The sequence below is a fragment of the Sus scrofa genome, chromosome 17, assembly GCF_054392235.1.
Source record: "Sus scrofa isolate SSC_HxYL_T2T_F1_AM1 chromosome 17, Sscrofa_HxYL_maternal_Yorkshire_Landrace_v2.0, whole genome shotgun sequence".
NCBI lineage: Eukaryota > Metazoa > Chordata > Mammalia > Artiodactyla > Suidae > Sus > Sus scrofa.
In genome coordinates this window covers 7,837,689-7,864,665 of record NC_139399.1, presented here as the reverse complement: position 1 = coordinate 7,864,665, position 26,977 = coordinate 7,837,689, and the positions used below count along the sequence as shown (strand labels likewise).

The window sequence follows — 26,977 nt, the reverse complement described above, 5'->3', positions numbered from 1 at the left end:
CTGATGACATTCCTGCTCCCACTACGGCAGATCTATATCTCAATATCCGCTGTAGGAAATACACAACTCAGTATTGATTTGGCATCAGAACTGCCTTATTTAATGCATATGACCTTACAGCCAAGAATGTATTGATTGTTCTTTGTGTTCAATGTTGCTCGCCCTATATTGGTTCTCACAAGCACTGGAATCCCCTGTTCATTAGCAGAAAAGTTTAGAGAAAGTACGCTTCCCTAGAAACTTGTCTCTCTCCCCACCTCCAACCCTTAAAACTACATTAAAAAACACCTTAAAGCTGTCACACCTAAGAGTGACAGTGATGGTAATGTTACAACTAACAATATTCTTTGTATCTCAATGTCACTGTAGGGATCTTGGAGACATCAAATCTTCAGGAAGTGCTCTGACAGTAGACTATCCTTATTTTACCCTCTGGCAAAATATAATCATGGAAAGTTTCATACAATATTTGTGTCCTCATCAGATCCATCAGCTTTGGCAGATGAAGCCAAGATACGAAGTCGTGAATAACAAGTCCTCAATCTAGGAGAAAAGCCAGATCTAAGGCAAGCGAACTGTGCTGCCCTTCCTAAAGTGGTCTCTGGAGTCTCCTAGTCTTCAGGCTCAGAAAACCGCCAAGGGAGAAATTCCAGCATCATAGCTGCTGCACTGGCATGTATAAGTGAATTACTTTGCGGTACACCTGAAACTAACACAACGTTGTAAAGCAACTATATCCCAATAAAATAAAATTTAAAAAAAGAAAAACACTCAATGAAAATTATATAAAAAGATAAAACTAAAAAACACCTAAATGTGTGTATGCATGAGTATACACACACACGATTATTTAGTATAATGGTGAAGCATCAAAAGCAAGAAAAATTCTCAGGTGCCAGATGCAAAGAGGGAACAATGATATTCAAATAACTAGGAGTAAATGAATAGCTCAGTCAATTTAGTGAGTCAGTGCAGTTTACTGACTAGCAGTTTAACAAAATTGAACATACTAGAAAAAATATGAAAATATATAGTAAGGACTTGTGGAACTTTTGAATCTTTTGTATCAGGTTTGTATGAATTTTGTATGTGTGGTAGATCACGATATTAAATACTTTTTTGTGGATCTTAGTCACAAAATGGTTAGAAAGTATTGCTCTGGAATAGGGATTGAAACTTTTCCATAAAGGGCTAGATGGTAAATATCTTAGACTTGTGGATCACATAATTTCTGCTGCAACTATCAACTCTGCTGTTGTGGCAGGAGAGCAGATATAGACTGTATGTAAACAAATGGGCATGTTTTCTTGTTTTGGCTAGGGGTTGAATTGCAGCTGTAGTTGCAGGCCTACACCACAGCCAGCCATGCCAGATCCGAGCTTCGTCTGCCAACTACACCACAGCTCACCGCAACGCTGGATCCTTAACCCACTGAATGAGGCCAGGGATCAAACCCGCAACCTCATGGCTCCTAGTCGGATACATTTCCATTGTGCCACGATGGGAACTCCAAATGGGCATGTTTTATAATAAAACTTCATTTACAAGCACAGATGGCTGGCCTGTGGATGGTAGATTACTGATTCCTAATCTAGAACAGCCTCATTCAACAGAAATATAATGCAAGTCTAGAACAGCCTCATTCAATAGAAATATAATGCAAGTCACACGCATACACACACACACATATATATGGCATATATAATTAAAATTTTTAGCATCAAATTGCAGGTGAAGTTAATTTTAATAATATATTTTATCTCACAAAATAAAATACTGTCATTTCAACATGCAATAAATATAAATAATTATTAAGGAGACACTTTATATATGTATTTTTCATTCTAAGTCTTCAAAATCTGGCATGTATTTTACATTTACAGCACGCTGCAATTTAGGCTCACCACATTTTAGCTAGTGGCTACCGTACTATGTGGTGCAGATATGGGAAGCTCATACATGGACAAGGCTGTTCACAGTGTTATTAGCAGCAAAAACAAACTCATGAATGGCCCAAAGTCCATCAACAAAGGAATGTATAAACTGTGGCATAGTCTTGTAATGGATACAGCATTCAAAAATAAATGAACTTTATTCTAATGTACCAGTATGAAAATGATGCTGAATATTAACAGTAGCTCACAAAGGCCCAAGTAAAGTATGATACCTTTTATAAGCATTTTTAAAACACATAATGCTATGTATTGCCATGTATTTTTATATATTACACATATGTGATAAAGTAGAAATGATACTCATCAGCTTCAAGATAGTGATGATTCTGGGTACTAATAGAAAATTGAAACAGAAACTGTATAGGCAGGGATCTTCCAGTGTACCTGGAATATTTTATTTTAAAAAAATATAAAATAGGAGTTCCCATTGTGGCACAGTGGTTAACGAATCCGACTAGGAACCATGGGGTTGTGGGTTCAATCCCTGGCCTTGCCCAGTGGGTTAAGGATCCGATGTTGCTGTGAGCTGTGATATACGTCACAGATGAGGCTTGGAGCCTGAGTTGCTGTGGCTGTGGTGAAGGCCGGTGGCTATAGCTCCGATTAGACCCCTAGCCTGGGAACCTCCATATGCCGCGGGTGCGGCCCTAGAAAAAGACCAAAAAAACCAAATAAATAAAAATAAAAAATAAAATAAAGAATATAAAATAAAAGAATTCTTGAAAAATCTTAGGGGAACACGTGAAAGAGAGTTATTCTTTGAATTTCACTGTACACTTGAACTACTTGATAAACTGAAAATGAACATTTCTAGAAGGAAAGAAAATAACTAGGGCCCGAATGAGTCCAGGGATGGCCACTCCTGGTGACCTGTTGCTGAGTCTCTGAAAGGCGAGGAACACAGGGCTGACCCAGGGAGCTTCCTCCATCAGGCCCCACAGGGGGACAGGCAGGCTCCATGAGGATTGGTTCCATTGCAGAATAGCTTCATGAATGGAAAGAGTTATTTCTCAGTCCTAACAAACAAATCTTCTGAGACTTTGAGGGTTAATTCTTCTGCATCTAGTCACTATGAGAATTCATAGCTTTGAAGCTCCATCAAGCGAATGCAGACAAAATCAGACTATTTCTGTGGCTGCAGGATAAATTATTTGTGTGTGTGTGTGTCTAAGTGGGGAGCCTCCAAATGTAGTAGATCTTGGTAAATCTTTATATCCAAGCCATAAGTGGAATTTTCTTGTTTTCATGGCTTCTATCAAAAAAGTTTAAGAAGCCCAGGATCCCACTAAGTAATTCAAGGCCAGTAGGTAACTGGGATGCTCAGTTGTAAATAAGGTGGAAAGGGGTGACCCTTTCTCTTTAATCTCTCATGTGAACTACATCAAATATCTTCCAGCTTAGAAGCCTAGGTGATCTGCTCTCTTAGAGAATTGCTACTTTAATTAGCAAAGAAACAAAATCACATCAGATTTGAAAATGAAAGGGGAAGCTGGCCATCAAAGCAGAGACTGACAATCATGTTGTTTTTGTGTCTCCAGTTTGTGTATGCAAGATTCTTAAGAATCCCTGCAAAAGACTTAATATTCCAAAGGTGACGTTTCTGAGCCCTAATGGATTGTTCTGTCAGATGCAAGGCCAAGTGACAATCCAAATGCACTCAGCAAGGCATAACGAGATTATACTTATTTTATTTAAAAGCCCTTTTCCCTCATTAATGATAGTTTGATTTGCCTTTCATAAACCCGGTGCAAACCATCTATAAGATAAAATCTGATGTCATGGGTTTAAGGAAGTGGCTTCATGGGGCCAAAACCACACACTCTAGTCTTTCCTCTCTGGGTGGTGAATAACACTCTTATCAGCTGCAGCGAGAGTGCAGCCCACACAGATGTCTTTGCTCCGCATGGTGACAAATGACTTGTTCTTGCTCAGACTTCCTTCCCTGCCTCTCCCCCGCCCCCGCCCCATTGATTAGACACAGTCACGGGAGAGCAGCATGAAATACAGAGCCAGAGGCACAGCGTCCTGAGAGATCTGAGCCATGCAGCTGCCCAGTGTTTGCTGAATGGCTTTTCCCCCTATTGTCCTTAAAGAAAGAAGCCTTGCCCAAGTTTTCTCCATACTGTATTGGTAGAAAGCTGCAAAATAATAATAATAATAATAATAATCCAGCCGGAAGAGCCATCTGCCAAGACTTCCTCATTCATAGGAAAAAGCTGAGTCTAAAAATACTCCCCCTGGGTTTTCAGAATGTCCCAAATCCTTAACGGATGCCAGACCCCCGTATTGGGCTATATCTCAAACTTCACTCAGCTGCTAGAATCCTCACACAGCAGCACAATTTAAAGTGTGACCAAGGCAAATTATTATTCTCACAACCCTGACTTTGGTTTAGTTCATATCCTTTTGGTTGAGAACGTTTTGCCTCTGGAACAGAAGATATGAAAAGTCATATAATGCCAGCGTGCAGTTTTAGACTAGATCTCCAGATCCTGGCATATGAGAACATTACTGAGTCTTTGGGTTGGTCAATTTAGTCTTTTGGGAAAGACCTGAAAGTATGAACATGTTAGAAAACTCTATAAACTTTGTTTAAATTACCAAGAAGTGAAAACAGATTGGCTTAGATGCAAATGAATCATGTCGTGCCTAAATCAAAGAATGAGAGCCTCTTACCATCCCGGACTCCAGCCAGTGGCGCTGTGATCATCCGCACTGCCTCCTGGAGCCCGGGGACAGGCTGGGCCAGCGACTTTGGGATCCCGTGGAGGAGCCTTGAGGGTGAAGGGCCAGCCTCAGAAGCCGCAAGACTGCCTTGTCAGCCTGCTGTGAACTCACCAGCTCAGAGCTCTCCGTTTCCCCTCAGTTCCTCTCTGACTTTTCTACAAAATGCACTTCCTGCAAAAGCACAGGAAAACAGGGACGGCTCTGCCTCCGGGACCTGCAGCTTTCAATCTCCAATTGTCCTGTTGGGCTCCATCATTAGAAGCAATTCCTATACCCTCCCCAATACATTCAATTTCATCCCATTCATTTTTAAATAAAAGCCACATCCTAAAATCGAAATCATTCAATAATTCAAGCTGAAACAATGGATTTGCTTGGTGAATAAGAGCACCTCATTTTTATTTATCTTGTGCTTGTATTACCTGTAATGCATACCCCATTCTGTCTCTTCTGAATATCATTCTCAGGTTTTTCAACAAGTAAATATTGACTGCCTGCTGTGTGCCAAGCACTGTGTCAGGTGTTGAGGATACAATAGTAAGTAGGAGTGACACCATCCCTGCCTCTACAAAGGTACAGCCTGGTAGATAAATATTATCAAACTCCTCTAAAAAGTATATATAGAGGTACAAGCCACATCTTCAGAAAAGATCTGCAGCCTTGAGGCAGATCAACCTAACTCCAAATCTTTCCAAAATCCTGCTCACATAATGATGGCCAACCCAGAAGAGCCCTGCGTAGACCTCTTCTAAGTATTCTTGACCTTGGCCACCAGACTGGATCAGCTCTGGTCCCCCACAATGACGGAAACACACACCCTAGATTTTCTTTGACATTCTTGATTTCAAATATTTTCCCCTCACTATTTATACATCAGAATACACGCCTACTATTTTTGTTTGGAAAAAATTATCACCATTTTGGTGAATCAATACCTACTACTTGCCCTCATAAATCCTTTGCTCCAATGGGCCTAGACTCCCATTGTTCCCAAAGCACCCTGCATTCCTGTCCCCTCTCCATCTCTGCACAGAGGGAAACATTCCCCCCTTCAAACCTTCTCCATCCGCAAGACCTAGCAGAAACATCACTCACCTCCAGAGCCTTCCCAAGTCATCTCAGTCTTCTCTGACTGGTCTGTCCCCTCTAGAACTCAAACCAAACTGAGTCTGATTCACATCACCGAACATTTGGTTATAATCCTGGGTAGATTATTCTGTTTCATGTGAAATAGGCTTGTTACCACCACAATTATAAACTGTTTGAGGAGCTGTGTCATAGGCAGGACATGCCAGAACACAGAGTAATTATTAAATACTTCTTGATTAAGTTTATCTGCCTCTGTTTCAATAACTCCACAAAATGTTTCCTTTAAGAAAAGAATTACACTTGCCCGGCAAAACTTGCAAAAGGCAGAACACTGAGCAAACAACAGCCCTCAGGAAAGCTGGATTCAATAGCTGAAACTTTCTCATATGTAAAAAATACGACAGTACCCGAATATCCTGAATTTACATAATCTTTTAGTTAAAATTTTAATTTTTCAAGAGATGGGATGAGAAAGGCAGATAATTAAGCTGGAAAGGTTTTTATTGTTTTTATCTTTAGTTCTTTTTGCTGAAGATGCTATGGGAGGGAGTTCCCATTGTGGCTCAGTGGAAACATACAACTAGTATCCATGAGGATGTGGGTTAGATCCCTGGCCTCCCTCAGTGGGTCAGGGATCTAGCATTGCCAGGAGCAGGTCGCAGACTTGGCTCAGATCTGGCGTTGCTGTGGCTGTGGTGTAGGCGGGCCAGCAGCTGTAGCTCTGATTTGACCCCTAGCCCAGGAACTTCCATATGCCTCAAGTGCGGCCCTAAAAAGACAAAAAAAAAAAAAAAAAAAAAAAAAAAAGATGATATGGGAGTTATTTTGCAAGTGTCTTAAGTGCCGAAAGAAATGAAGGAACTAAAGGATCCAGTCTGCTCTGGGGCAGGTTTCCCTGCTGATTTATTAGCATGTGTAAAGATAGGAAATCAGTTTCATTTTGGGTCAGATGACCTCTAGGTTCCCTATGGTGCAGGCTTGTTAATTTGCATTTGCAGTTAATGCACTGGTGATGGCTGGGGCTCTACAAGCTAAAAACCCTTTGGTTCAACCTGAAAATGAATGCACTTTGCACTCAGTGGAAACCATTTAAAAATAGGAATAAAGTCATGCTTGTTTTTAAAGACACACACACACACATTTAGATTACTAGTTAACTTTAGAGAAGGATAAAAAAATACTTATATTGGTCAAATGGAAATTTGCAGACATTTGCCCTGACTATATACAAACATACTTTGGCACTGAGAGATACAAATGGCTTTTAAAAATGACCTTTCATGTCTCTGAAAACCAAAGTCCCTTATTTGTGGCCCCAAGTCTGCAGGGCTGTGTCCTTTCCTAAAGAAGTTCTGGTGCAAGAGTGAGGAGGGCAGGTGCCTGAAGCTACCTGGTGTGTGTGGGGAGGTTTCAGCTAAGGCTGAGGACAGGGAGACACGTGTTGAGAGCAGGTAAGAGAGTGCAGAAGAGCTCAGCGCCTGGGCCCTGTCACCTCGTCCACCACACTTGCATCTTCAATCCCAACACTAAGAACAATAATTCTCCAACTCCTGGCCTGGGAAATCAAGGAGGAAGCTTTTACATCTGTTCACGCAAGGGACAGATGGGAAGAGAAGATGAAACGGTAACTAATAACTAATGGAAGTAAAGACTGAACAACTACAATCCACAGGGGGGCCCTTCCCACTAGCTGCCCAGCCCATAGGCCAGCAGGGTATAGCAGGACCCTCTGGAGCCTTTGGGAACAACAGCAATGTAAGCATTTGAACAGCTTTGAAGATGGATTTCAGAGTCACCTGATGTGGTTAAGAGCATGAACACTAGGGCTCTGCTGCCTGGGTTTGGGGTCTTCACTCTGCTGCTTACTGACTGGGTGCTTAGGAAAATGCACTTATCTCTGTGCTTCAGCTTCCCACCCCTAAAATGCAGATAACGACACTACTCATCTCATGGGATGGTTAGGAAGATCTAATGAATTAATATTTGATAAGTTCTAAAAACAGTGTCAGGTACATAGAAAGTGTTGGTTATACAGAAAGATGGATGGATGGGTAGATAGGGGGCGAGAGAGAGAGGGAGAAAAGACTTGAGCAACACCCAGTAAACCCAGCAATTCTTTCTTCCTTTTTTCTTTTTCTTTCTTTCTTTCTTTTTTTTTTTTTTTTTTTTTTTTTTTTTGCCTTTTCTAGGGCTGCACCCGCAGCATATGGAGGTTTCCAGGCTAGGGCTCAAATTGGAGCTGTAGCCGCCGGCCTACGCCAGAGCCACAGTAACGCGGGATCTGAGCTGTGTCTGCAAACTACACCACAGCTCAGGGCAATGCCGGATCCTTAACCCACCGAGCAAGGCCAGGTATGGAACCCAAAACCTCATGGTTCCTAGTCGGATTCGTTAACCACTGAGCCACGACGGGAACTCCAGCAAGTCTTTCTTCTACCTGGACAGATGCAGAAAACAGATGGACTTGAGACTTGACTCTCTTGGTACCTCTAATTTTACTATGTTACTTTGAGGAGACCGAAAAGGAGAAAGTTCACTGGGATGATTCTCTGAGGATGTGCATTATTCTCACATAGCTAGGAAAAGTTGATTTGTCCATCAACACAACCTCAGTTTGAATTGACATATTTAAGAGCTTGATAATTTGCTGTGTGGCCCCAGATTCAGGGGCTGGCACCCTTCAGAGGACAAGGTAGCTTAGCTCCATCACATGAAAATTTAGAAACACAAGAACTGCTTTTATTATATTAGCCTACCTCCTCTCCGTAAGACGAGAAGCTCCCATGACTCCTTCGCCCTTTACACCATCTTCCTACCCCCAGTACATGGAGGACTCCGGTAATGGGCTAAACTTCAACAGTAGTGAGCTGTTACTCACCAACCTGGGAATCACTGAGTCCTGACCTATTCCTGTTGGAATCCATCCACCACAATGATCTATGCCTGGCCTGGATCTTTTTGTTTCTAGACTACTGGTTTTGGCAACCTTGCTTTCAGAATCATCTCTCTCTTCTCTTGATTCAGCAAATGCTTCAAGTCCACTTTGTGGACCCAGCTTTTGGGCTTAAGAAATCTGTGAGTGTACTTATCAGATTTCATTCCTACCCTCCCGACTGGGAAGTTTTAGGATATTTGTAACTAAGCTTCTAGAATGATCTATCTCTCTACTCTTCATTCTGGTCCAGCCTGTTGCTGGATAAGGTTCCTTCCTCACTCCCAGGTCGTTGCTTTAGCACCCTCTTACCTGCTCCCCAACAGCTGCCTCTTCTGTTCTCAGCCCTAGCTGAACCCTCCCCACCCTAGGTAAGGGTTCTGGTCACCCAATTCCAACATGGGGTGGTATGTTCTCCATACCATCAGTTCTCAGACACCGGCTGAGTATTCTACCGTTCAATTCAATCCTGACACTATCTATCCAGAGGTTAAGGGCTTAGTCCCACAAGACTTCAGGTTGGAGGTTCCGACATTTCCCTTTTTGTATTTGATTAATTTGCTAGAGCAGCTCACAGAACTGAGAGAAGCATTTTTTTAAAAGGATATAATTCAGGAAGAGCCAGACAGAAGAGATGCCTAGGACAACATATGGGGAAAGGAGGGGCGGGGCCGGGGGGGGTGCTTCCTGCCCTCTCCCCACTCTCCCACATCTCTCCTGTTCACCAACTTGGAAGGTCTCAGAACCCTGTCTTTTCGGGTTTTTATGAAGGCTTTATTACATATGCATGACGGATGAAATCTTTGAAACCACTGGCCATTGGAAACTGATTCACCCTCCAGCCCTTTCCCCTCCCTGGAGGTAGGGGTAGGGGTAGGACTGAAATACCAGCTTGCTGAAATACCAACTCTGGGTGGTTCCTTTGGCAACTGCCTCAACCTCCAGTGGGGTCCAAAACAACCTCATTAACATAATAAAAGACACCTTTATGGCTCTCAGCACTTAGGAAATTCCAAGGGTTTTAAGAGCTCTGTGCCAGAAATGGGGATGAAGGCCAAATATGTATTTCTTATTACAAATCACCTTATCACACTGGTAACTCCAAACCTTTTCCAGCCTCACTTTTGCGCTTAGGTCGCCTAGTGCTTCTCTAGGAAAGCACACAACCATGCATATGGGACCACAATTAATTTATGCTTCCTGACTTCGGCTAGCTCTTGGGGTTCCTTGGCCATCCTTTCACTTAACCTCCTATTCTCCAAAGCAGCTATTTCAAACATTCATCACTTTTCTTGATTTTTTTTGGGGGGAAGGGCTGCATCTGAGGCATGTGGAAGTCCCCAGGCCAGGGATCAAACCTGAGCCATAGCAGTGACAAAGCTGGATCCTTAACCTGCTGCACCACAAGGGAACTCCTTTTTTTTTTTTTTTCCTCTCCTTTTATAAGCAGCATGGACAAGCACTAAGGTAGGCTAAGAAGCAGAATCAAGTTTTGGAAAGAACAGGAATATAGAAGAGGCATTTTGAGAGAATTCGAAGGGAGGCCACCAAGTAGATATAATAGATCATTGAATATTCCTGTCCTGGTTTTCTTCTGCCTTCTCCTGAGGAGGTAGATACTGTCCTCTTGTTGAATTTTTTTTTTTTTTCTTTTTTTCAGGGCCGCACCCTTGGCTTATGGAAATTTCCAGGCTAGGGGTCGAATGGGAGCTATAGCCACTGGCCTATGCCACAGCCACAGCAACGCAAGATCCTTAACCCACTGAGCAGGGCCAGGGATTGAACTGGCATCCTCATGGATCCTAGCTGGGTTTGTTTCCACTGAGCCACAAGGGGAACTCTCTGATTTTAAAATTCCAAAGACTCTTCTTCGTTTTCTTCCTGATCTTCAAGTCTTATTACTAATTAATACACCATTTTATCTCAACTATTCTTGTCTTTGTCCAAGATAGTTGAATTTTCATTTATTTTGACTGCCTATGGAGTTCCTGAAAACAGCCCCCTGGAGAGGTTCTACAAGTCAGGGACATATGGTGGAAACACTAACTACCCTAAAAGACAAGTTTTAAACTTTAGGAAAAAATTTTTTGTAACACACGCTTAAAATGGGTATAAAAAGGCTAAAAACCAAACTGCCAGGAAGTCAGGGGGATCATTTAATAGTGATAGATACTAAAATTAACTGAAGAGTAACATATCTGAGTAAAAGGGGAAGGACTTTTTTTTTTTTTTTTTTTTTCTTTTTGCCATTTCTTGGGCCGATCCCGCGGCATGTGGAGGTTCCCAGGCTAGGGGTCGATTGGAGCTGTAGCCACCAGCCTACACCAGAGCCACAGCAACACAGGATCTGAGCCACGTCTGCAACCTACACCACAGCTCACGACAACGCCAGATCCTTAACCCACTGAGCAAGGCCAGGGATTGAACCCGCAACCTCAAGGTTCCTAGTCAGATTCATTAACCACTGAGCCACGACAGGAACTCCAAAAGGGGAAGGACTTTAAAAATAGGCTTTAATCTAGAAGTTCCCCTTTTCTCTCAACAAAGAGCGCTTGTGTAAGTCTGCCTATTAGAAAAGCACAGACGATAAACTCTTCAGGGCACCAGACAAAAGCGAATGGAAGCAGGGGATTTTACAGAGCTGTTTGGGGACAGCGCAAACACTATTAACAGCCAACATTTTTTAGGGTTCTGCCCACATGCCAACAGAAAGAAATAATGAGTGACCTTAGCATAGAGGATGAAGACTCTGATCTTAAAACTCTAACAATTATTGGCTGCAGAAATGGCTGCTAAGGATTCTGTATAGTTGGTCTATCTATTCAGACAAAGAAAAATGCAAGTCTTTTCACGAGCACATCAACGATCACCAAACGACAACAAATTTCTTGCGCTATAAATAGAGAAAAGTTCCCACCAACTGGTGAGTAGACTGGCTATTCTAGGAACAAAGAGTTTCTGATCACTTGATGGTCAGAGGGAGTTTGATCACAGGACCCATGCTTGTGTTTCCCAACCCACCTAGGAAAGCAGAGAAAACCTATTCTCAGAGAAATGAAACCACACCCTCAAATTCCTTGCAATTCATGGGTGGGGAAAAAAAAAACTCTCTAGGTGATTACTGCCTGAAAGGAACATTCTTGTGGCGAGAGAGGGCTGGGCTCCACACACCTGCTCAGCTTAAAAAAAAAAAAAAAAAAAAGTACAATCATTGGAGAGTAATTAATCCATGAAAGGATGCATTGTGCTCTCATGGTGTTTGCCCACCTTGAAGCATTAATAATTATTAACTTCAGTTTCTTTAACTCAAAGTGACAATGTTCTATTGAACAAGGCTGGCTACAGAATTATAATGGGGTGTCCAGTGAGAAATAAGGCCAACATCTGTAATTCCCCCTAGCTTTTTTTTTTTCTTTTTGCTAATTCAATAATCATTTATTGAATACCTACTATGTCCCAAGGTATCTTATGGGAAAGCCAAAGAAAAATGTATGAAATATGCTCCTGTACTCCCAAGAGTTTACAAGCTTAAGAGCTTACAAATATGAATCTGATTTAATGCAAGACATATGGTGTTAACCATCAAAACAGAGGCAAGAACAGAGTACTGGGGCAATCCAAAACCTGGATATAAGAAAGATAACTTGATATAAGTGTTTAAAGATGCTACCTGTTTCTTTCTCAATATCTCTTCATGTGCAGCATAGAGTAAGGTGTTACTGGAGAAATTGAAATAAACAGGGTATGGCCTCTGCCTACCACTGCCTAGTGAATAAATATTTCTTGAGCATCTCTATGTGCCAGGCATCAAACAGGATATTTTGGATTTACAGATGGCTGAGCATGCCTTTTACCTTCAAGGGGCATCTGGCTTTGGGAAAAAAAAAAAAAAAAAGGTAATCCATATGCCTGTACTGAGTTTGATCTTTTATCAGGTCAAAAGACCTTAAAGGCAGGACTATTCTTTCACTACTTGTGCACGCCTAGCTGAGCTTATCTTGGCCTTACGGAACATAAGAGGGAACTTGGTGAGAATCCAGACGTGATGATAGCCAGTCTCACCAAAGGCAATCAAAACAGAAGTGAGCCTTTGGTGGTCATTTTGCACAACTGCTGATTTAATTCCTACCAACTCAACTCTCAGGGGCCTTAAGGGACAGAACACCAGTCACTGTCCTTTTAGTACCTTGAACAGAGTGTAATAGAAAGTAGGCAATTCGTAGATAACTGATGAATTAAAGAATCTCTGCTCCCTAGGCTTCAGCATGGATGCCTGCTCAAAAACGGAGAAACTGTCATAAATATCTTATATATATATATACACTACTGTTCTATTCAGTGATTTTTTTTTTTTTTTAAATTACAGACTAGGAAGATATGAATCAGTTTTAATTCTCCCTGCTTCGGCATCACTAGATGTCCCGTGTTAGGTTCTATGCATAAACTCGTGGGAAGAGGACAATTATTAATTTACCCCTGGCATGGAGCAGAATATAAACTTGCATTGTTGATACATGTGCTTTGTTCTGTTTGCCAAATTGTGTATATGTGTGTGGTGGGGGAAGGGCAGTTTCGCCCCTGAAGTATGCCCAGTATTCAGTCTCCCCTGGACCCACTCCACCTTCAGCTGACTTACTTCAGTTTTGTCACAAAGGCTGAACACAGAGACCTCTTGAAACACAGATAGTGCTTTGTAATACACACGGCAATTTTCAAAATGCCACCCAGAAAAGCTCATTAGACTCGAAGACTATGGGATTTCCTAGTAAATTGTTGCCATCTCACTGCAATCCACTACAGTAGAAAGCGTCTCAAGAATAAAAGCATTTGGAGGATTAATCAGATTGGATATGGGGTCTAGAGACCATGACGCATCTCACTCATTCTACCCCCATCCTGAGGTGATGCTAAGAGAGCATGTCATTCGGAGGCTGTTTGGTTACCGAGAAGTCATTTCAGTTCCTTTGGCTGGCAATGTGGCCACTTCTGCGGACGAAAAAGACCTCTGTCTCTTACACCGTCCATCACCACCTGTCTGCTAGGAATGATGTGGGAGGGAGGGAGAGGAATCAAGACTGAACAAAAAACCCCAGGATAGGCTCAGCCTCTGCTTCCCAGAATCCCTATAGAAGACAGAGGAACTTAGTTAAGAAATGGGTTTAAATTATAATAAACAAGAGGGAAGTCTTTAAAACAAAGTCATCCCTCACTTTCTTGGGGAAACTGTTCTTTCTTTTGATTAGTCTCACCTGGGGCTAGACCATTTGGACACTAAAACCATAGAAACCTGTCTTATATCTCATTTACCTGTTGTCCTCTAATTCCACCTCTGAGTTCAGGGCTATCAGCTTAATTTGGGGTTTCTTTATGAAAGGCTTGTTCTGCACTAATCAGATGATTTTCCCTCAACTGACCTTGTCACTCAAAAGCCATACACCATTTAAAACCAGCTTTGCATCTGCGAGGAAATAAAAGGTAGAAATAAATTTGATTTCTTCACATCTTAATTATTCCCCCAGGCACTGGCTGCTCTCATTAAACTGCCTTAAGTCTTGAATGTGACATGTAAACTAAGAAGTCCACACCTCTTCCCTGCAGGTTTTCATTTCCTAACAAGAAGTATTTGTTGATTCTCACCTTCTAACTCTGCTTTCAACTGGAGCAGGAGTGACCTAGAGACTTGGTGGGGTCAGCCAGTCTAAGGAGGTGTGAGCTTGTACAGACAAGAGGTTGCCTTGGCGGCCCCGGTTAAAAAAGGACCCAGACCGCCTTACCTGATGCGGTGGGACGAACATGTACCTAAACACCTCTAAATGGATTTCAGGCATTAAATGAGTATTGAGAGCCTTTGTACTACCTGGCATTACAGCAAGAGTTTTCTCAGGAACCCTAATGGGAATTTATAGAAGACAATATCTCACAGGCAGACAAGGTACTGCCAAACATTCAAAACAAGACCATAGGAAAGCCAAGTCACTCTTGAAATCTATTTTTTTTTTTTTTCCCCTCCAGGTCAGTCAGTTTTGTGAAACAGGACCATAACAAAGCCAGAAAATGACCCTTTGTTCCTCCATAATGCCCCAAGAAAGCAGATGGATCTGTTTAAGGAAGTGTTAGTAAAAAGTAACTCTACCCTGCATGGAATAGCCCCTCTCTCAAGAGTTGAGAGTGTACATAATACACATCATGAAAGCCGTTATCTTGGTTCACAGGTGAGGCTGATCCTTTGAAACAGACCATTTAACAGATGGTCCAAGGGAAGAAATTCAGTTAAACTTGGACAGTGCTCAAAGACCTTCAACTTTTTTCCATCTTGGAAAACTGACATTAGCCTGCCATGGTTACCAGCATGGTTCTGGTATTGGTACTGAGTCAACTGTGAGTATTCTCATCAATACTCTGATTTGCCATCACCATGACATGGTAGGTTTGAAGGCTGTGAATTCCTCAGAGGAATTCAGTACATGCAGTACAGAGTTCCAGAATTAAAACTCAGTTTATGGTCCTGAGCCTGCCCTGTCATCTCTTCACAGGAGAGATGTGATGCTTCAAAAGGTAATGTTGGTTATGCTTGAAAAAAATCTTCCCTAAATGAATATAAATATATACACTAGTTTGATTTATTTTAAATAGTACCAGATGCTCTTTTTCTGTGTGCCCTCACACTTGTTAATTTTATTTTAGACTTTTCTCCCAAAAGTTCTGAACATAAAAAAAATTTTTGTTGTCGTTAAGAGCTGGAACCCAGAACCTCTGAGATTCCCACCTGGTTTGAGATGTGTATAATCTAATGATCTTGTCATAATAAACTGGCCCCCAAAACTCTGATCACAACCCAGAGGCTAACAAAGATTCTACCTGAGTCACACTGCTATGGTAACTGGGGTTTCTCCAAACCCTCCGATTCTTACGCAAGAAAGTTCTTGTTCCTTTTCCAAGGCTCAGGTGGAGTTCCTGGGATCGGGCTAGACCGGTTCCTATAAGGATGTGGTTGTCCCTGCCATAATCAACAGCTTGGGGTCGCTTCTGCCTTCATAACTAATCTCTGCATTGGATTCTGTTCATCTCATTTGAGCCTTTCGACAACAGGGTATTATAAATGTATTGTTATTATTAGCCTGTTTTGGAAAATAACTTTGAGGCTTGGTCATAGTGCATGGCTTGCTCAAGATCACTCAATCTGTAGGAAAGACACACAGCATGAACTTAATTTTTTGCCTCCAAACCCTATGCTTCTTACCAACCTTCCCAGGCCTGAGGCAGACAGATACAATGGCCACGTTTTACTCATGTGCCCAGCTCACACTCCCTATGTCTTGATGCGCCCTAGGTGTTTGGAAGCACAGACATCAGAGGCAGACTGCCAGGTACAGCTGTGTGACCTTGGCAGGTTACTTCAGCTCTTTCTTTTTTTTCTTTTGTCTTTTTGCTATTTCTTGGGCCGCTCCCGCAGCATATGGAGGTTCCCAGGCTAGGGGTCGAATCGGAGCTGTAGCCACCAGCCTATGTGGGATCCGAGCCACATCTGCAACCTACACCACAGCTCACGGCAACGCCGGATCGTTAACCCACTGAGCAAGGGCAGGGACCGAACCCACAACCTCATGGTTCCTAGTCGGATTCGTTAACCACTGCGCCATGATGGGAACTCTGACTTCAGCTCTTTCTATCTCCATTTTGTCATCTTTAAATTGGGGAAGAGAATTCCCACATCCTAGGATTATTCTGAGCATGAAATGAGTTCATATATCTAAGTCCATTAGCTCCGTGCCTGGCCCATAGTAAGTGCCATATAAATGGGAGCTCTTCTTAGCTGAGAACCCCTCATTCATTCAGGGACTGAAAACTGTAGCCAAAGATGCTGCAAGCACCGAAGGATCTGGAGAGTGGTGGTCAACTCTGCATGGCAGGTGGCCAATCCAATACCAGAACAATGTGGTGGTCCCAAAAAATGCCCATGTTAGAATGCATCACAGCCTGAGACACCTTGATGTGCAAAGTCAAGTGCCACAGCTGTTTCTCCCTGTGATCAATTCCCTGCTTCTGACATCAGCCTGGAGACACATGAGCTGAAACAGAACCTCTAGCAATGACACCATTCGTGAAAATCTTTTCCGAAAGGCTGTCATCTTTTGAAAAACAGCAGGCTGTCCTTTTCCCGGATAGGAATCAGTTTTGCTTTAATAAAGGGACTTTTTTTCACCCCAGAATTTAAATTCCACACACAACTCAATACCTTTAAAAACGCATTTATTTTTCTTAGGCCTTTGAGAGGGACTTTAAACTGGCAGGAGAGAGAGCAATAAAGCAGTGAAGAAAGCTGTGAGTTTCAGCATGCTAACATGAAACTATATATGTTTTTTTTCCCCTTTAAAAACCCACATCTGAGGGCCCTGAACCATGTGCAGCACCTCCTACTATTCTGTGTTTGGCCCTGAGGCCTAATCACCACCAAGGTCACAATGTATGGAGCACAGTGGCATTGCTCCTCTGCCTCCCCATCTCTTTGCCTCTTGTGATTCTGCAGCATAGCCTCCTGTAGCCTTCTGTTGCAGGTTTAAATAGATGGAGAATTTCAGGATTTGGGGGGTGGGGGGGAAAGCCTGCTGAAGACACTTCAGAGGGATGGGAAGAAAAAGGGCACCAGATGACAAGAGGATGGGCACCAGGAAAGAGGGACCGCTTGTCGGTGCTTCTTGGAAAGATGCCTTCCAAACAGCCAGTCCCAAGCAGGACACTGCTGGTAGGTTTGTGTGCCCAGCACCAAGTGGCAGAAATTTACATGAAGGCATGAGGGCCTTTGGGCTGACACTGGTGCCTGGAGTTAGAACCCTGAGCCCAGGCCCAATGCCATTCAGAGAGGCGGCAAAGACCAAGGTTTCTGGAAGAGCCCTCTGTTCTGCCAGATGAACCCCTGTCATACACACACACAGTCGTACTCACCGTGATTTAGGAGGTGGCGGGGGAGGTGAGAATGTCTCAATCCCACTTCTGTCCTTGGGGAACTCAAAGGCAAACGAGGCTGATTTGCTCATCCCGGTCCCAGCTTTGTTGTTCTGCCCAGAGGTGCCATCTGTGGGGCGGAGGTGGTGCAAGGTGGAGGAGTTGGAGGGGTCCGTGGGGCCATTTTCCACCTCTCTTCCCCAGCTTTGGCTCAGCAAGTCCTGCTCCACCTCCTCCTCTTCCTCTATCCGGCACTGGCGACTCCAGGCCCCGGTCTGGTACCGGGGCCGCCTCTGGTCCAAGGCTGATGTGGTGGTGCCAGATGGGGGGCCTCTGACAGAGTCACTGGTGGGGACACTGTTGGCCTGGCAGGAAGAAGTGGGGTCAGCAGGGCCCCTGGATGGACGCTGGGGCCCAGGGACACCGGAGTTCCCTTCGCTGAGGTCGGACAGTGGGGAGGCAGAGGGGGACACCGGAGACCCTCCAGGGCTGCTCCTGGACAGCTTAGGGGGGATGGCAGGTCTCCCTTTGGGCGTGTTCTCACTGGCACCAAGATGGTGGCTCTCCCTGGAGCTAAGCCCCTGACCCGCTGAAGGGCTCTCTTCTCCTGCCTCAGGGGTCTGGCTCGGGGGCCCACGTGGCCACTGTACCCCCACTGAGGAGTCTGGGCTGCTCAGGTAGATTGTCCGGTGGTCCTCTTCTGGGTGGGCTGCCATGACTGTGATGGTGGCTGCCACCTGGGGGGCCATATCTGAGCCTTCCTTGTCCTGGCCCCGGCCAGGGGCTGTTTTCTGAGCCCAGGTATTTGCTGTCCGCACCTGGCCCTGGGCAGCTGCTGCCTGTTCTGCCTTGGCCTGTGGCCTGGAAGGCATTGAAACAGCTTTCTTCCTCTTGGTGCTCTCAGCATAGATGGGTTCAGGCTGTGCAGCCTCCCTGGAGGGGGCTGGGGGCTGGGGCTCCACAGTCAGCCCAAGGCACCTGCTCGAGGCCACCCTGTGGCAGCCAGGGTCCTGCTGCTTCCCAGACCCAGGTTCCTTCATAAGGGAGCAGTAATCACTCTCGACGTGGGGGCTCAAGGGGCTGCTGGCACGGCTGCTGACACTCCCACAGGAGAGACCATCCGAAGAGCTGGCAGCCTCTGAGGTGAGGGACTGCTTTTTGGGGCCCAGACGGGGCGGGTTCTCTGCCGGGCCCTGGCTGCAGCACTCCCTAGGGAAGCTCAAAGCCCGCTTCTCCTCCGGGGTTGGCCTCGCACACACGCCCTGCTCCCAGCACGCTGGTAAGCAGTCCCTGCCGCCATGTCTGTGTCGGGAGCCCTCGGCCTGTGAGGTATCCTCTACTCCTGGGCTGCCGGGGCAACACTCCAGGATGGAGCAATATTCTCCCCCTTCGCTGTCCCCTGAGGGTGAGCACCTTTGATCGCTGTCATCCTCCGAGGGCAGGGACTCCCGCAGGGGTTGGGCAGAGGGGTAGGACCCGGAGCCCTTGTGGCAGCCAGATGTCATCCCAGCAAAGGCAGCAAGTTTCTGGCGGAAGCTCTCCTGGGTGGAGGTCAGCTCTTGGTAGGGAATCGTGGGTTTATCCTCTTGGCCAAGCTTCTCATCTGGGAAGCTCAGCGGGTGGAAGGAGGCATTCCGTTCCCCCCGGGGCTCTATGCTGTGTAGGCCGACCATGGCACAGGCAGGGGGGCAGCAAGGCTGGCTGTCTGCAGGGGCCGAGGACCCAGCAGACTTCTGGACACCTCGGAAGCTGCCCAGGTAAACTAGTGGCACATCTTCCTGCTTCGGGAGGGGGAGCTTGCCGGGGGCTCGTCTCCAGATGACCTACACAGCCCCAAGGTTAAAAGACTTACATTAGACCTTGTCAGAGAAAAAAGGAAGAGAGAGTAAGTGAGAGAGCAATGCCATGACATTGTAAACTGTCTTCCGAGCTGCTGTGAAGCAGAGGGGCAGCACACCTACCCTCTGATCTCTCCACAGCCTTCTCATCTTCATGTTTTGTGTTTTTTGTTTTTTACTTTTTAGGGCCGTACCCACGGCATATGGAAGTTACCAGGCTAAGGGTCTAATCGGAGCTACAGCTGCAGGCATGCACCACAACCACAGCAATACAGGATCCAAGCTATGTCTGTGAGCTACACCACAGCTCACGGCAACGCCGGATCCTCAACCCACTGAGCAAGGCCAGGGATGGAACCCGGAGTCCTCATGGATACTAGTCAGTTATGTCACAGCTGAACCACGACAGAAAATCCACCACAGCCTTTTCATCATTGCTGTAGCCCTCAGGGAGCCACTGGTCTTCCAGTGCACTTCCCACCCATGTCTGGGAGGTAAGGGGAAAAACACTAACAAAGAACGTTTTGCCTTCTCCCTCGAAACTGCCGGATGAGATAAGTTCTTCTGCAGGCTTTGAAAATAAAGTTAGGGATTTTGTTTAATTTTTGCTTTGTGTTTGTTAGTCTTTTGATAACAGTGTCACAGTATGAAGAAACCAAAGTCATGAAACTTAAAAACACCTTGGGTGGTGTCAGAGGGCAGGAGGGTGAGAGGTGGTTTCTGAGCTGGGTCCTGGCTCCCTTGCTTTGCTCTGAGCCATGCTCTTTCTCCCAGTTACAGACAGTGACCTCAGCCCGAGCCTGCACAAGTGGCTGGACTAGTTGAGCTAGACAGCCATGTGGGCTGGTCATTTCCATCTCTGAAATCCCCTCCTCCTTCCCTACCCTCACTTTAAAGCAGCCTCAAAGCAGGGCTGCCTCTGGCTCCTTTCCAAGATGACTCTGAAGGGAAAGAGTCCCTGGTTTACATCTGTGAGAGTGGAAGGTGTGGAGAAAGGCCTGGGTAATGGGTGTAACCAGCTCTGGGAAAATGGAGCACCTTTGAAGGGGACATGAAGTTGAGAACAACCCCAGGAGATGGCTGGCCTCAATCAAGCTTCCTCTGATTTAAAACTGACCGCTGACTTAACATAAGCTCATGCACACTTCCTGACCCACCCAACACGACAGTTTAGGAAAACTAGAAAGGGCAAAGAGGTCAAAAAGGTCACAGGAAGTTCTTAGAATATGCCCTAGACATACAGCTTCCTAGAGGCAGCAGGGTCTACAGGTCTTCTAAGTAATTAGTCCTTGGTCAAAGTCACCTAAGGGATGAGCAGAATGGCCTAATCTCTAAGTATATAGTTGTTTTTAGTGGTTCTAGATCAAAGCTGGAAAAAATTCAGGCTTCCAAATTGTAAATATGAACACTGGCTGGGATTGGATGATATTAAGGAGTTACTGCTGATATTTTTAAATGTGATAATGGTATTTTTATTTTTTAATTTTTAAAATTTTTAATTAAAATTTTTTTTTTTTTTTTTTTGTCTTTTCTAGAGCCACGTCCGCGGCATATGGAGGTTCCCAGGCTAGGGGTCTAATGGGAGCTGTAGCCGCCGGTCTATGCAAGCCACAGCAACTCGGGATCCGAGCCATGTCTGCAACTTACACCACAGCTCATGGCAACGCTGGATTCTTAACCCACTGAGTGAGGCCAGGGATCGAACCCACAAACTCATGGTTCCTATTTGGATTCGTTAACCACTGAGCCATGATGGGAACTCCGATGGTATTTTTAATAAAGACTTCGTTTTTTTTTTAAAGAAGTACCAACATGACGTGATGTCTGGGGTTTGCTTTAAAATCCCAGGGAAGGGACGATGGGGAGACAAAACAAGATTGGTCATGAGTTGATTGTTTCTGCTCATAGAGCAGGGTGGTGAATGCATGGGAGCTACTTTTTGTATATATTTGAAATACTCCATTGAAATTTTTTTTTTAACTTTTTAGAAAAAGCTTTATTTTGGCCTACGCTGATACAACCTGAAAATAAATCATTAATACAGTCTCCAAATAAACTTGGAGGGACTGGATTAATGGTTTTTACCCTAAAGGGACTGAGAGAAAGGAGGGCAATGAGAAGAGAGGGCCGCAGTCAGGAAGGAGCTGACTGGAAGCTGTCCTGCAGGAGTCTTGCTGGAACAGCCCTCCCTGGCCGCCGGCCAGTCCCAGTGTTACAACAGGAGCAGCCCCTGTAAAATGCCACGGGGCTGAGTCAGCCTCACCTGTGCCACGTCAGCACTCACGCCGGGCTCCGTCCACCCATCAGAGGCCTCGGAGCTCATCATGGTGGGCTTCACGGCAATGGTGGGCTTGGAGTAGGGCGAGCTGCTCAGGCTGTCATCCTCCGGGCGCCCGTTCTCGGGCCTGGGGGGCAAGCGAGGCGGAGGGGGCAGGCTGCTCGCTCGGGGCTGGGGGCGGCCGGGCTCCAGCTGGTGGTCGCTGCGCAGGCAGAAGCAGTTTTTGCAGGACCCGGGCTTCCAGATGTGCTCCACAAAGTCGCTGCACGCGGACATTTTTGGGCTCTCGGGGTTCAGTGGGATGGTCTGGTGCATCTTGAGCAGCGAACGGGGGGCTGGTTCATCTTGTGCCTGGCTCCTCTCACAGGAGGTGGATGGGGTTCACAGGGCAGCTTCCTGGAAAGGCAGAACACTTACCAAGTCAGAGATCTTACCTGGCAGAGGATGCATAGGTGATCAAAGAGGTGATCAATACGATGTGACTGGGGCATGGCCGGGGTGGGGAGGGGGGAGCCGGAGAAAAGAGGTAAAGATTAGTATTTCATTTATTCCAAGACTCTCACCCCTTTGTCATGGGTCCCTCTCTAGTGCTGTGATCCTCTAAAAGCTGTAAAAACTAAACATAGCTCTGTTGCACGAGTAGAGAGTATAAAGGACACTTCGGTTCCCTGAAATCCTGAGCTTGGAGATTTGGGGGGCAGTTAATGGGAAGAAATCACACAGGGCTGGAGATGAGTGGCTTGTCGCCCATTCCCTGCTGCCTGGGACTCTGCCCCAGAAAAACAAGAACTACCAAATAGGACGGCAAATAAAAATTGTGGCTTCCAGAAGATAAGCCACAATTTTTAACCAAGAACTATGTGAGAGGGGAGGCAAGCCTGGACTCTGAAATCAGCACTGTAATCCATACTTGTTAAGAGGCGGGGACAGAAGCAGTGAGAAAGGGGAAAGGTGAGGTGCTGGCCTGCCCCCCAGGGGATCCTCCGGGAGGTCTGGCATCTTGGGAATTCAACCCCCTCCCCTTGCTTGATATGCTCGTTATTCAACCCAGGGCTCAGTGAGATCTATACAAGCCAGAGCTAAAAGCCAAGGGGGAAAACCAACCAAAAGAGAGATTCCTGGTCACCACAGCCCTGTGGGCTAGGGCTGGACAGTTATTTTCCCTATGAGAACCCTGGAGGGGGAGGCAGAAAACTTGCTGAAAGAGTTTGTTGCCTCTGAGAGTTGACAAAACCGAAGGCAGAAAGTTGGTACCACAGAAATTCACCCAGTAAATTAACTCACCATTGAGGGGAAACTTGGTTGCAGTGGTTAAGCAGTTAACCTGAATAACACCAGTCAGAGAGCTGTCATCCCATTTTATTGGTGGGAAAACAATGGCAGTGACATAAATTAAGAAATATCCACGGGCACAGAGAGTTCAGGACTTCTAGAGAGAGAAGCCAACTCTGTCCTTGTCCCCTCACATCAACACCTCACTCATTATACTGAGTTGCTCCCTAGCATCTGCCGCTTTTTGCTCTTCTTTCCTCATTTAAATGAGCTGACTTCCTCATAAGGAGATGGTTCAAGAAAAAAATCTGTCCTGAAGAATGTATAGTGAACAGACTCTCATTAAACAGAGAGGGTTTGGCCCCCGGGTCTGCTTTCTACTCTCCTTCCGTGAGAACTGGCTCTGAGGTTGATGCTCTCTAAACCATCAACAGCACTAACCAGGTAGAATGAGCCAGGAGCCCCCCAAATCATTCCAGAATCTCTGTGGGAAGAGGTCTCTTTCTGGTTTCCCACACTTGCAGACAGGGGTGCTTATTCAAAGACTGCTGAAGCTAAATTTGCCTCTTTTCCCTCCAAAGTTAACCAGGAAACCCCACTGAACCTTTACACTAAATGAACTCTCTGAAAAAAAAGATAAGTATATTTGTCTTCTGTGACCACTATTAGCATCATATGTATCAAGATGATTGCACGTTGGACTCTTCTGTGAATACACCCAAGTAGCAGGTTCATCCCTTGCCAAGTTCCCCAGAAGAGGTCACTAAGCTTCAACAAGCAGAGGAGGAGAGCAAGGACTTTTCTTTCTCCTATAATCCCAGGCGACAGAGAGCTTTAGGCTCCTGCTAAATTTTGGAAAGAGGGAAAAGTGTAGGAAGTATTTCCGTGTCCACTACGGCAAATCTCTATACCCCCACTCTGAGGTAGGGAGAAGGTCCCTTCCTGGGGATGCTGGCCGCAGAAAAGACAGCCCCCCTCTAACACAGGGAGAGGCTCCACACCCCAGGTCGGATGGAGGGAGAGAGCTTGGCAATCTCGTCTATGTGGGCTCCTCTTGTTCCTGCAGCTCCTCATAAGGCTGGGCTATCTGAGGAGGTTGGCATTCACAGATCAGCAAAGAAGCCTCTTGGGGTGGCCACGCCTCCTTTCCCACTCACCAGGCAACTGTCACAAACTCGTCATGGTTGCTTGGTGCCGGAGACCCCTCTCCTGTGTCACAGATGGATGCTCCACTCCACCCCTGGAACTCTTGATGGGCTCTGGACTACCAGCATTTGGGAAGGTTCCTTCGGAACCTCTCACCAGTTCACAAGCACTCTCCTCACTCCCATCCTCAATTCTGAAATTCTCTGACAATGGGTGCAACTTTCACCACACAATTGCTCAGAGACTGGAAAGGTTTTCAGGGAAAAAGAACGAAGACAGGAACAGAATGAAGCCCTGGGCTCCTCACCATCACTGACTCACTACACATCCTGTTAAAACTGGTTTCTCAGTCACAGCAAACAGAATTTATCACCACATCAAGCCAGAGAGGATTCTCTTCCAGTTCTGTCTAGAGAGGCTCTGTGTTTGGAATTATCTCCTATTTGTTTTAAGTAAAAGATGGTGGAAAAACTCAAGTGGCACTCACAAAGCAGAAGCCTTGCCCGCCTCCCAGTGCCAGCTCTCCACAGCCTGGGAATGGCACCTTCCCAGCCCACATTCCTTACCTCCAAGGGGAGGCAGCCCCCAGAATTATGCAAATTCTCCCATTTCAGTGAGAGGAAGCAGTGTAAAATTAGAAAAAGAGCTCAGCATTCTTTTTGATCCAAGTCATGATAAAATATCTTTGCCTCTGCAAACTTCTGCACCAGATTTGTGGCTACAATTTGCAAGACTGAAGCTGTCATATACACACCCACTCCATCGAAAAAAGAATCCTAAGACTGGCGAAGAGATCCATAAAATAAAATCTTTGGGCTCCAAATGCACCTCATAACTTACATCAAAAGTTCCTAATGCCTTACCCTCAGGTGACAGAAAATACTCTTAAAATTTTTATCTGTATTACAACTAAAAGAATGCAACACTGGAAAAGAGAAATAGGTATGAAAGTGATTATCTGGATTTTAACACTCAGTGGACAGGAGTTGCCGAGGCAGAAAGGAGAAAGTGAGGGCTTACCCCTTACCACCCCCCGCCCCCCCCACACAGAGTAAGTCATGATATTCACCTGACTTTTATTTTCCTTTTTCCTTCTCCAGTGCTATGTAATCTAATCTCTGTAGTAGGAATGTGGTTTTTGTGGGTTAGACCCATTACAGTCTGAACCAGTAAGGAAGATACCAGCGTTCCACAAGACCCCATGATAGCGAAATAACCACAGAATTCCTCACCGCTTCCTGTCAGATTTCCGGCTCAAAAGGGAAGGGGTTGTTAAGGATAGTTCAGGTCAGTGATCAATAAGACCTTCCCAACCTGACTCTGGGCTGAAGGCCTTGCAAAACTCCTCCCTCCTAGACCTTTGGGTTTTGCTATCGGCTCTGCAAAGCCATGTGCTTGCTGGCTGAGCTTCACCTGAGAGAAACAGACACAGTGAGCCGGCCCTGCCTGCATTCTCATGCAAGAAGGGAAAGTGGAGAGGTTCTATCTTCTAAATGTGTGTTTATGTGTCCGTCCAGCTGGGGAAGGGGCAGCACAAGCAAAGATTAAAAACGTGCCCACAGTAGTCTTTCAGAGAGCTCTGCCATGGGCTCTGGGAAAAGGGATCATTTCGTTCCCCCGGGAGATTCTCAGGCTGGCATCCAACCCGGGGCTGCCTAAGAGGCAGCGACTAACGTGGGGCCCCAAAGCATCACTCCCGGGGGCCTAGTCCAAGACGCCCGGGCGTACTCTCCCTCTCTGCTCCTTTGACAAACCTAGCGGCCAAGGAAAAGCAGTCTCCACAATAGCAATTCCTAAAGCGCCCCGGTCTCCTGCCCCAAACAGAGCAGCCAGACCAGCGAGACCAGCAGAACAGTCGATTCCCCGCCCGGAACTCGGAGGAAAGTTTCCCCATTCGAAAAAGCGCGATTCTCGAATGAATCGAACAAACCCTGCCGGCTCCCTGATCTTCGGGGCTCGGTGCCACCACCTCGGGTGCAACCTGGGGCGCACGCGGTCCGGATGCTCCAACCACCCCCAGGCGCTGCCTGTCAGCCCAGGGGACGCCAACGGGGGTCGCCAGCTCTGCAATCGCCGCGCTCCCCCGGAGTTCCCTTCTGCAGCCACTTCTGCCAGACAAAAAGAGGCCGACTTTGGAGAAGGCGCCGCGGGCTCACCTCGGGGCCGCGCTCCTCCAGCCTCGCCGCCGGTCGCCGAGTAGCCAGCTGCCCCGCGGGGCGCCTCCGAGCATTGTTTGGAGAGAGGGTGCGCGCCGTGCGTGCCCGGCCGCGGGAGGTGTCGTCTGCCCGGGCCCGGCAGCCGGGTGGCAGCTGCGAGCGCTGCTCCGCCCCCTCCGCCTCCGGTGGCGCCGCCCGCCTGGCCCCCGCCGCACCTCCGCGGTCCTCGCCGCCGCCGCTCCGCGCCCCCCGGCGGGCTAGCCTCGCAGAGATCCACGCCCCGTCCCTCCCTCCCGCCCGCGACCAGGAAGCTCCGCCCCCAGCCTGAGACTTGGCGCCCTCCGACCCTCAAGCTAGCGAGCGCCCTTGTGCACCCTTCTCCCAGGATGGCCCGCGCAGCTCTGCAGGGGCGAGGTTCGCTGTCTTGAAGCCTGTTTTCCCTTTTCCAAAAGGTGCACAGAGGTGTTCTGCGTCTCTTCATGCAGCCTTCTCTGTGAGACCCTGAGAGAACGAGAGTGGCGGGGAGGTGCCGCCCTAGAGCTAGAGAGGAGAACCAGGGGAACGATGAGGTCAGGACCCGAGACTGGTTCCGAAAGCTGCGTGGGCACCAAGACTGCCCATGACTGTGGCGGGTGGGAGGA

General features: G+C 46.3%; 1 protein-coding gene across 6 annotated transcripts in view; it reads right to left on the bottom strand.

The window, feature by feature from the left end:
* PRAG1 (PEAK1 related, kinase-activating pseudokinase 1) overlaps positions 1-26,466 on the bottom strand; it is a 48,240-nt gene extending 21,774 nt beyond the window's left edge. For 2 of the 6 annotated variants that reach the window (XM_021077408.2, XM_085002906.1), the window contains exons 1-3: positions 26,337-26,466; positions 21,748-22,158; positions 17,647-19,469 (exon numbers count right to left, since the gene is read on the bottom strand). In XM_021077408.2, coding sequence (XP_020933067.2) covers positions 17,647-19,469; positions 21,748-22,077 — 2,153 coding nt within the window. In that variant the 5' untranslated portion in view covers positions 22,078-22,158; positions 26,337-26,466. Of the gene's footprint in view, positions 1-17,646; positions 19,506-21,747; positions 22,580-22,622 lie in introns of all 6 variants that reach the window. The other 4 variants (XM_085002903.1, XM_085002905.1, XM_085002902.1 and 1 more) reach the window with 4 other exon arrangements.
* Between the last annotated feature and the right edge of the window lie 511 nt (positions 26,467-26,977).